General features: G+C 35.1%; 1 protein-coding gene across 1 annotated transcript; it reads right to left on the bottom strand.

Annotated features, from left to right (window-relative positions):
• Positions 1-114: 114 nt before the first annotated feature.
• Positions 115-10,520, bottom strand: PSPH (phosphoserine phosphatase). Its single transcript, XM_072406130.1, has 6 exons — positions 10,210-10,520; positions 7,614-7,644; positions 7,100-7,255; positions 4,068-4,123; positions 3,388-3,566; positions 115-2,490 (listed from the first exon to the last, which is right to left on the bottom strand). Exons 1-6 carry the CDS (start codon positions 10,256-10,258, stop codon positions 2,347-2,349), a joined length of 615 nt encoding a protein of 204 aa, XP_072262231.1. The 5' UTR covers positions 10,259-10,520; the 3' UTR covers positions 115-2,346.
• Positions 10,521-10,593: the final 73 nt, after the last annotated feature.

Here is a 10,593-nt window from a genome sequence, read left to right as displayed (position 1 = left end):
TGTTCCCTCAGTAATTATACGTATCTTTGACAAAGCTTTTAGGAGACATCTTGGACCTGCCATGAAGCTGCCAGGCAGGCCTGTGAATAGTATGCAACGGAAAATAACAAACAGTTTGTAGGAATTTCTTTATTTCTACAGGTATATTTTACAAAGGGAACCCAATTTAGATGAAACAGTATACTCAATAATCACAAATTAGAAAATATACCATTTACAGTGTTAGAAAGGATCTTGTGCGTTATGACATATAATCTATATAAAGCACTAGACATGTCAAATAACTTTCTACAATTTTAAAATAATTTACCCATGCAAACATATGGATATAATAAAAAACAAGCACAGGATTATTCCATAAAGTAGTGTGCAATGCTTAGATTAAGTGCAGTAACCCCTGACAACTGAATGTCCGGGGTTTCTCTAATTTAATGTTGATTCTGCTTGGTTAATGTGGGTGACTTAGCACTTACTCCTATATCTGACACACTATTAAGTATTATGCTAGTTGGATTAGTTTATTCTTGGGTTTATGAAGAATAGCTCTTTCTTATATGGCTGTATCAGAATAGGTAAATCTATAAAAAGAAAGGAATTGTTCATCCGTTATGTCAAATACTATATGATCCTGGTAAAGTTACTTGTGTATTTCAGCACTTTTTATTCATGTTTGTCTGTAGTCATCAACTGTTGTATACAAGGGAAAACTTTAAAATGATCTGGATGGCAATGCAATCTAGTCCATATCATTACTTCCACAACCATTTCCCTTAGACGCACATGGAATACAAGGATTAGCTAAGAGTCAGTCCTGGCATGACGAAGTTAGAAACAACACAGCACATTACCTACCATTCTTAGTAATGCACCAACATAAAATACATAAATAACACTTTTTACTATATAACCTATTACAGTACATGTTCATTTTAACTTATCAAATTGCACCCATAGTAAAACTAACATTAAGCAGACATACATACACACATTTGCAGCTGATCAGCTTGTTTGCCCCGATGCAGACACAGGCATTTAATGCCAAAAAGGAATATATACTTCTTACTAAAGAAGAACCTAGGTAGGTCTTATGGTTTAGTATTTGTGGATTTTGACTACATATGCTGTCAGATCTGGTGAACATATCATTAGATATTGTTGTCTTGCCTTTCAAAACTTATGATCATTAGTGCTATCATCCCAGTTTTTTCTGCAACTAAATTTTGTCCAGTCTAACTCAAACTGGCTTACTTGACTGTACATGAAAACCATTAATATTAGTATAAAGTCCTTTCAGTTGTAAACCAGATCACATTGTCAAATTGTCCTAATAATGTGTGTTAGAAAATAAACACAACACATCACTATTATTCCCCTCATTAATGCTACTATACAATGTAATATATACATTTTATCCATATATTATGGATCTGGAATGTAAGCGATTTAGTTCATGTTTAGCTGACAGAATATTGGAAAATAAATATCATAAAACATGGATCTATTTTAAATACAGTTTCTTGAATGGAATAGTTCAAGGGTTTCCATTACTTAAAAAGTTAGGTAGCATGTGATCATGTGACCAATTCTCACTCCAAATTTCCTGTAAGTCAGAGGCAACAGTGCCTCAGATCTCACACTGTGAGGCTGTAAGGTACAGAAGTGCTTAGACACCCTCACATATCAGGAAATATGCTCCTATTATTTAGAAGGAATAGAGAACAACATTACAATTTTAAGGGTTCTGCTTTGGCACGATTTCTTTTTCAAAATATTTTCTACAAATCTCCCAACTTAACACCTGTTTCCATTGATGCAACACAAACTAACTGTTTAGTAGTAGGCAAATCTATACATCTGAATATCTGGTTACACCTGTTTTTTTATTCTATTGTTATTATTTGTGTTAGTTTAGTTGCTATAGTTGCAATTTTGATTTACATGAAAATAATTATTGTGTTTCTACTTAAGTTTAGCAGTAAGTATTTCCATTATTTATAAGTAAAATGTACAAAGAAAAATAATGGAGTGGAAATATTAGGAATAAAGTGTAATATTTCGCCATGTAAAACTGCAACTCCACCTTTCTAAAATAAACAGTACATTTGCTCTAAAAAAGTTTAACAAACAAAAAATGAAAACATACCTGTTAATGTTTTCCCCTATTAGACTTACTTCAAGTAAAGGTTAGTAATTAAAAAAAATAAACTAAAACTGAATTTTCCACCATTTTCACTGGATAAAAAGGTAAACCACTATAAAATGCTTACAGGCCATTAACATACAAAAGGCTGTGCAATGTATGGCTTTCTTGCTACATAATAAAAATCACTAATAGGTTGTTGAACATTAGTAAATTATATCATTGTGATTCATTTTGATACTATCACTGTCCAGTTCCCTGAGAAGCTCTTCAAAGTCTGTAATGTACCACTTGGCCTTTTCCTTGACTTGTTGCCGGATCACATTGCCTCCAAATCCAATGAAACCGTCCTAATATGCAAAAGGAAAAGTATATTTATAATACCTGGTACATCTTTTTTTTTTAACTCATTTATTATATAAATAATTTTACTGCACAAAATGCTACAGAAATTTCCCATATGAATATATGTGAACTTAACAAACTTACCTGCAGCAGCTACAATTAAAGCCGACTAAAAATGACATAAAAAAAAAACACCAGGAAGTAGTACAATTTGACAAAAGTGACATGCTGTTTGATTGGTCCCTCCAAGCCTCACTTATCAATTGATTGCAGCACTCCCATATCATCATATAAAATGCAGGTTTATTTGTCTTGCATAGCACGACAGATTGCAATAATCCAACCTACTTCTCAATAGTGCTGGAGAGAGAAGTGTGCACTGGCTGCCTACAAGCAATAATGTAAATTCCCCTTTATTTATCCCATTTATTTAGGATGGGGGCTGCATCAGTATATTTTACCATCCTGAGCTTAGGTTTAGGATCTGTGCAGAAAATGAACAATATACGTGAACGTTCATGGTGAATGCTTAAAACACACAGTTTACAGTCACATTTCACTGTTTACACGTATTTGTTAATTACATTTTTTCTGCTGCTTGAAAAAGCAGTGCTGCTGGTTTCCATTACCCCATGACAAATATAGGCCAGCAGAAGCATTAGTAGATTATACAAAAGTATTCCTGCATAAAGGTCATAAAGGTCATACGCCTGTCTCCAAGCTGTCTGTCATCCCAATAAATCTAATATTGTTAATTGCATCAGCAGTTATGATTCTTGTAGTCCTACCATTCATTTCCTATATGTGTGGCTAGAACAGGGATTTTGTATAATAATATTTACTGTAACACATTACATGTGAATTATTATTTTATTTACTTATATTGAAAACAGCAGACTTACAGCAGGGGGACAAGCTTCCATATCCGTAGCGCCATCTCCAATCATGACCACATTGCGAAAGCCATACTTTTCCTTTAGAAGACCAATGACTTTTCCTTTACCCCCGGATTCTGCAGTAAGTTGTGCCTCATCAAACCCAGCATACTCACCTAAAAAAAAAGAAAGAAAACCCATTAAAACTTAGATTACAGAACATGTTTTAATATTTATAGAATGTATTTTGTAATGGTCTTTGCACATTGCAACAGCAGTGAATGACTAAAAACTATATGACATTGCTGCATTCAACTGTTCACAAAAGCATTCCACATTTACTGTGAACAGTTCATACTGATTATCCAGTCTTAAATTTCTATTATGTTTGTCAGTTCATCAAAACCGAAGTTACTTGATTGTCAATAAATATAAGACACCCCAAATGATTCCAGTTTGTCCACTTCTTTTCTGAAGGCTTGCTGCCTCACATCAGGTCCCACATGTGACCTGCACATGCAAGTGTTTAGACTAAGTGTCACTAGCTGTTGTTACACATACACTAATGACCCAGTGCCCGGTCATGCTATGTATCATGCATGATGTGGACGTCAGGTCATCTGCTTGTGTTAAAAGCTTCACTGATGATGCAGCACCTCATCTTGTGTATGTGCAAAGCAAGGCGGAACTCTGATACATTTTTATACTTGGAACCTGATGTGCCAAATAAATAAAACCAGACGGGGTTGGCAAAGGTAGAAAACTATTGTAAAGGTAAATAAAATGATCAAAAGAATGTTAAACATTAAAGTATTCTGTTAATGAGAAAGGGAAATTTAACATACAATAAAAAAATAATGAAATAATATGTACATCCCATCTACCCTGATACTGTCCTTCCATGACCTTCAAATCTTGGTGGAATCGTTCACCTTGCTCATCACTGACTGCACCAAGGTTTTCCAGGAAGTTAGAAAGATGGCTATGCAGGAAATGCATATTGATGCTCATATTGCAACCAAGCATTTTGTAGCACTCCAAGAGTTTCTAGACAATTTCTGTGTAAATATTTGCTAGTGTGTTTCCAAGAAAGTCCTTGGCAATAGCTTTGAATGATAACCAAGCATTCTTTTCGACTTCTGACATTGTCCTGATGAAATGTTCATCTTTGAAGAACTGCCGAATCTGTGAACCATCAAACACACCAGCATTTATTTTTTCAAATGACAGGCTAGGAAATGCCAAAATGAGTTACTTGAAACGGTTTCCTTCAGTTGGCAAAGCTTTAACGAACTGCTTCATCAGACCCAGTTTTATGTTCAGTGGCGGGAATATAATATTCTTTCTATCAACAAGTGGCTCATGTAGAATATTTGGATCACCTGGTTTTAGGGCACTTCTTGGAGGCCAATTCCTTTTCACCTAATGCCTCTCACGAGCTCCCACATGCACAGATAACGGGGATACTTGGTGTATCCGAGTTGCTGACCAAGAAGGAAGCATATCATTTTAAGGTCAACACAGATGACCCAGTTGTGTTGGTGATATTGCAACAACTCAATGACTCTCTTTATGTCTGCATATTCTTCACAAAGAGAAACTGAATGGCCAATTGGGATTGACCCAAATATATTGCCATTGTGAAGGACAACACACGTTAAGCCCTGCTCTGAGCTATCAATAAATAGTCGGCATTCAGTTGAGTTATAGATTGGAATTCCCAATTCCTCCATTAAACCAGATATGTTATGGCAATACACAAAGCCACTGTCAGTTCTAAAGTACTGCAGAAATGCAATTTCTCTGGTTCGAAGTACGATACCTTTGTTCCTTTTTCAAGTCAGTTTTTCCTACGCAATCTTGATGCTAGTTCTGAAGCCTTCTTCGATAGTCCCAAATCACGTGCCAAATCACTCAACTTATGCTGATCAAATCTCTTACAGAGAGATTCCTCTTGGATTTCAAACTCTTCATCATTGTTGTCACCTGGTTCACCACCACAATCATGTATTTCAAGAGAAGGTAGTGTAATGAAAACCGGCACTCAGATTTCATCTGAATGAGCCTCTGGGCGTGTAGCTGATGGTAGACTAGGATACTCTTATGTTACATTCTTTTTTCTTCTTATATCCTGAAGTTTTCAGTATATAAATGTAAGTCACTGAAATGATCTTCTGGCTCTCGCCAAACCATAGATATACCAAATGGCATCTTATCACAACCTCTGACACACTATCTTGCCTGTAAATGAATAGCCTATACAAATCTACTCCAAAGTAATTGCCATATTATAAGCGGTAGAGAAAAAACCTGACGTGATAGAAGAAAACTAAAGCTACATACACACTTCCAATTATTATCGTTGGAAAACGAACGACGAACGTTCATGCACGATATATATGAACGATCGTAGCAGATGCCTAGGCATTATTCTAGTCGGAATACAGTGTATGCTGGAAAATACTATTCAGTTTACAAAATGCAATAATCTAGTTTCTTTCTTCTCTGTATGTTTATGTCTTTATGTTGTGTAAAACTGCTGTAGGTTTTCTTTATTATTAATTAATAAATAGGATTTATGTAGCGCCAACATAATATAAAGGACTGTACATCTTACAACTATTTCAGTGTGTACCTATGTTCTTGTACAAACCACGTTGTAAAATCTACATCAGACACATTATCATGCATAGTTTTATGTATATCAGAACAGAAAAGCTGTAATATGACAAGAGTCATAAGTGTCAATTTGTGCACTGAGCAGAATAATACCCATCAGGGTGGTGCTGTGAATAATTCTATTTATTCATAAAAGCTTTATAGTGAGATTAAATACCTTTTCTAATAATTTAGCTTTGCAGACCACAGTTTTAACTGCACATTAAACATAAATGTATAACTGTTCTGTGAAGGAGAAGGTTTAGAATAAAGTGAAAGAAATGACACTTAGCTAGGAGCCCAGTGTTCAAATGCCTCAGTTACTGTGAGAAAAGAATGAAAATGTTCCCATGGCAAAAACATGGTTTGTAGTCTGGGATTATGCTCTGCATTTCTTGGCAGTTTGCCTTATGTACTCTGCATGGAGTAATGCCCACAGAAAAAAGAGGGCACAAGTGTCAGCTCCCAGCAGCTAACAGTAAAGTGGGTGGATCTGCTATGGAAAAATACAGACAGCAGTATACTGTATATATATATACTACCTACTACTAGTAAATACACAAAAAAATTCACAAATGTAAGCACATGCAAATTTAAAAATAAATATACAGTATATTATCTCAAGTAAACCTGGGCTATTGAAAGTCAATTAAAACACATAAACAGAGAACACTTCAAAAAACATTAATGGATGTTTGGTTTAGTGAATGTTTTGAATAATGTCACAATTACTGCTTCCTAAACAGACTACTTAATAATGATTAGTAGATTTAGGCAGCTGAAGTTGTTTGTAACCCCTAGCTTTTCCTGTAAAATCAAACTGGGTCCTATCCATGTCTTCCAAACATTGCCATTGTTTTTATTATGTACTAAGTGGGCTTGCCAACTGGAAGATGTAGAACCAAATCAGACTTTACCAGGAAAAATATTTTTTTTTCATATAACTTCAGCTGTCTATTTCTTTGAATTGACAGATTGTTTTTACATTTTGTAACTTCTCCTTGAGTATTTTTTAATGAAATGCTCAGACTGAATAGCCTCGGGATGTAAATTTTATTTACAATCACAACACAGAACTTACATCTCTGCCACTGCATCTCCCACACCACAGAACTTTGCCAGCTCGTCTATGCCCTCTTCCTTAATAACAGTACTATCCACATCAAAGCAGACTGCATCTGCCCTGCGGAAGAGTTCTTTCAGCTGTGACACGGTAGACATACTGTAGTGCACCCTCCTAAAATTAAAACAACAGAAATACCATAAGCAGTTTACAGAAAATAAATAATATATCATGCACTGATTGTCTATTTTTTATATTACCAGTGGTGTGTTCAAATGATTTAATGTACCCTGCTACCACTTCTTTTTCTTTAGTAATTATCCTTTACTGGAAAGTGTATGTGTTTCTACAGAGTAGGTAGACAATGCTTTAAAATTTAGCTCCTAAGAAACACTTTCATGGTTGTTGTTTTCAAACAGCTTAACCTTATAGGTTACTGACCACACCAAACAACCATATGTCACACTTCAAGGAATCCATTTGTAACAACACTCATTGGACACATTACATATAAAACAAGGATTACATTTACCTGATTTGTGTGCACATGGATTGATTGGAATCTATAAGACAAAAAAAAATAATTTAGCTGAGCATGCCAAATTCGTACATACAGTACATATATACAGAGTAAAAATAGGGTGGAATCACCAGGTCTACAGCAATGCTTTTAATGTTTCTATATCCCGGGAGGTGATGGAAACCAATTTACAGATATTGTAGAATATCTGCTTTTTACCCTAAAGTATCAATTTGCCATACAGAGTAAAGAAACAAGTTCATATTCATTCCCTCCTTCCCTGCATATTCTTACTTCCTTATTATTACCCTAATGCTTCATACAGCTGAAGATTAAATAATAAAAAAAGGCTTCTTTGCTCCCACATGACTACGCTGATAAATTAGCAATTTTCAATGCCACTCCATCCACCCAGAAACAATGAGTATTTTCTTTACTCCCAGTGGCTGACAAAATGGCAGAGGAGTGAGGGAGTAAGAATGTTTTGCTAAGGGACAAGACTTTAAGGGAAACCTGTTACTTTGACCTGCATGAACAAAAGCCCAGGTTTACTTTAAGCTGCTTTCATCTCTTCATCTGCTGATCTTTTTACATGTGAGTTTTCAACTTAAGGTAACCTCTTCTTTATTCATTTGTTCTGATGAATTAATGGTAGAGCAGTAGAGCTACCTATGGGCCTCTATTCTGAAGTACACAGGAGCATCTAATAGAACTTATTAGAACTTATCTAATAGAACAACTGTACTATTTGGGGATCTTGTGTAATTATTCGCTATTTTAAGACATTGCCACTGATTTACTTATAATATGAGTTGCTGTTACCAGAACCCAACCGGAAAATGTCCACTTACTTTATGCCCCAGTGACAATTATCAATCACTAAAACAAATAGAAAGTGTGACAATGACACTCGAAATATGAAAAAAAAGTTTATATCCAAAAATATAAAAGAAAAAAGTTTTGATTTTCCATACACATTGAAGTGATTCTGGCAATAACATTTTCCCTGCCAAATACACAGCTGCTGGAACTGGAGCTGTGCCTGATCATATGCCGGGTAATGTGCCAGACGCCCAAGGTTTTATTCTACTCCAGAGCAATGTCATGTGGTGCACTGGCATTCCATTACTTACCTAAATATCAGAATCAATAAGATTCTCCTTGTGCAGAAGAGGCATTAAAAACCTTGAGGTTCTATCAAAATACACAACACGCTAGGGGCTCTATTTTTAAATGGGGAATTTTACATTCTCCCAAACATTGCCTGGTGGGAATCTTTCAGGCCCACATGTTTCAATGACAATAGGTTATTCCCACCAGGGAATATTTAAAGGATTGTCAGATTCCCTGTTTTACAAATAGAACCCTACGTGTCAAGTAAATGGTGTGTAATATATTATGATAGACTCCTACAGATATTGTTCTATTTTCAAGCATGATTTGCTAAGGATGAAATAATATTTCAAGGAACACACCTCACATATATATTTTATTATAAATAAAAAGCCACTAACACTTGTTGGAGAAAACAACTTAATGAATAGTACTGTAGGGGTATTTGCCATATTACTTTTACAACAAAGCAACCACTTTGGTCATTTTAAAAGTATATATAGTATATCTATATAATATGTGTAAAAAAAACAGGTAATGGTATTGTAGGAAGATATTTATGTATCATATATGAAAAATCATAAAAGCAACAAGTGGTTTTTGTAGTTAAAGTTGTAAATTTATGAAAGTTTGAACAAATAAAACTGTGTTTGTATAGGAATAATATATAAACTGATTTCACCCTGCAGCTGAAGCAATAGTTTCACAGTTCACAAAGTTCAGGAGTTCTCCAAGTCCAACATAGAGACCAATGCTAGTTATCACAAAATGTAACAATCAAACAAATAAACACTCATAAAACTGATGGTGAATTTTATTGTATATTTGTATTTTAGGAGAACATTTGTATATGTTGTAAGAATACTATGTAAGTACTTATGTAGGACTTATTTATAAAATGGGTAATTCTAATACCGTACCTATATAACTTATACTTTCCATGCTATTAAATTGATCTGCACACATTACTGGTAAACAACTGACTTTTACATAAACTCCAATCCAGTCATTTTTATTATTTTCATAGGAGATCCATGTTTGTTGCTTTGGAAGAGGCAAAAAATAGGAAATAAACAGAAATAATTATTAAAATCGAATTAAACAATAAAGTAAAATGAAATCTAAATCAATCGATAAATGCTGACCCAGATGTGACCTATTTATATTATACATAACATACATACAGAGCATACCCAATTATTCTATATTCAGATTTTTGTTATCATAATCTTTCTAAACAAAAGACTTGCCTGAAAAATTCCCAGTTTCCATCAAGCAGACAATAGAAGTTGTGAATTATTTGTTACAGAAGACCTTACAATTATCATAGATATGGTGTGTGATTGGTCAGAAGCACAAAGTGCAGGACCGATTGACAGATGATGACTATAGCGCTCATGATTGCATCAGCTCTCTCCTTCAGCACCTTCCCGATCCAGCACAGATCACACATAGATCACACAGCGATCATACACACAATCAGACAATTGTGTACCTGTCACTGGAGGGTATCTGCTCCCTGGCTCCAATGTCACCTCTTGCATGAAATAATGACAACCTCAGAGTTAGATCTGTGGATGGATTTTGCTTTCTTGCAATGAATGACTTGCAGTGTCGGCCGGCTTGTGCTGCTCTTCTGTATCTGCTGGGGCTGCTACACAAGTCCAATGTGCACAGACCTTTGCCTTGTAGATATCACTGAATATTTGTACATTAAGCAACTTCACTGACCTGTCTATCTGAGCTAACAACTATTTATAATGATCTTGGGCAGCCTGCTGAACAAGCTGTAATCGGGTGGGAGGTGAAATTTACACAGCCCATTTCTCCTCCACAGCATCAAATTACTCCGGTCTACCTTAAAATATGTGACGTCACT

The sequence above is a fragment of the Pyxicephalus adspersus genome, chromosome 1 (genome assembly GCF_032062135.1).
Source record: "Pyxicephalus adspersus chromosome 1, UCB_Pads_2.0, whole genome shotgun sequence".
In the NCBI taxonomy this organism is placed as follows: domain Eukaryota; kingdom Metazoa; phylum Chordata; class Amphibia; order Anura; family Pyxicephalidae; genus Pyxicephalus; species Pyxicephalus adspersus.
Note: the sequence above shows the minus strand (reverse complement) of the source record. Positions and strands in the feature narration are given on the sequence as shown.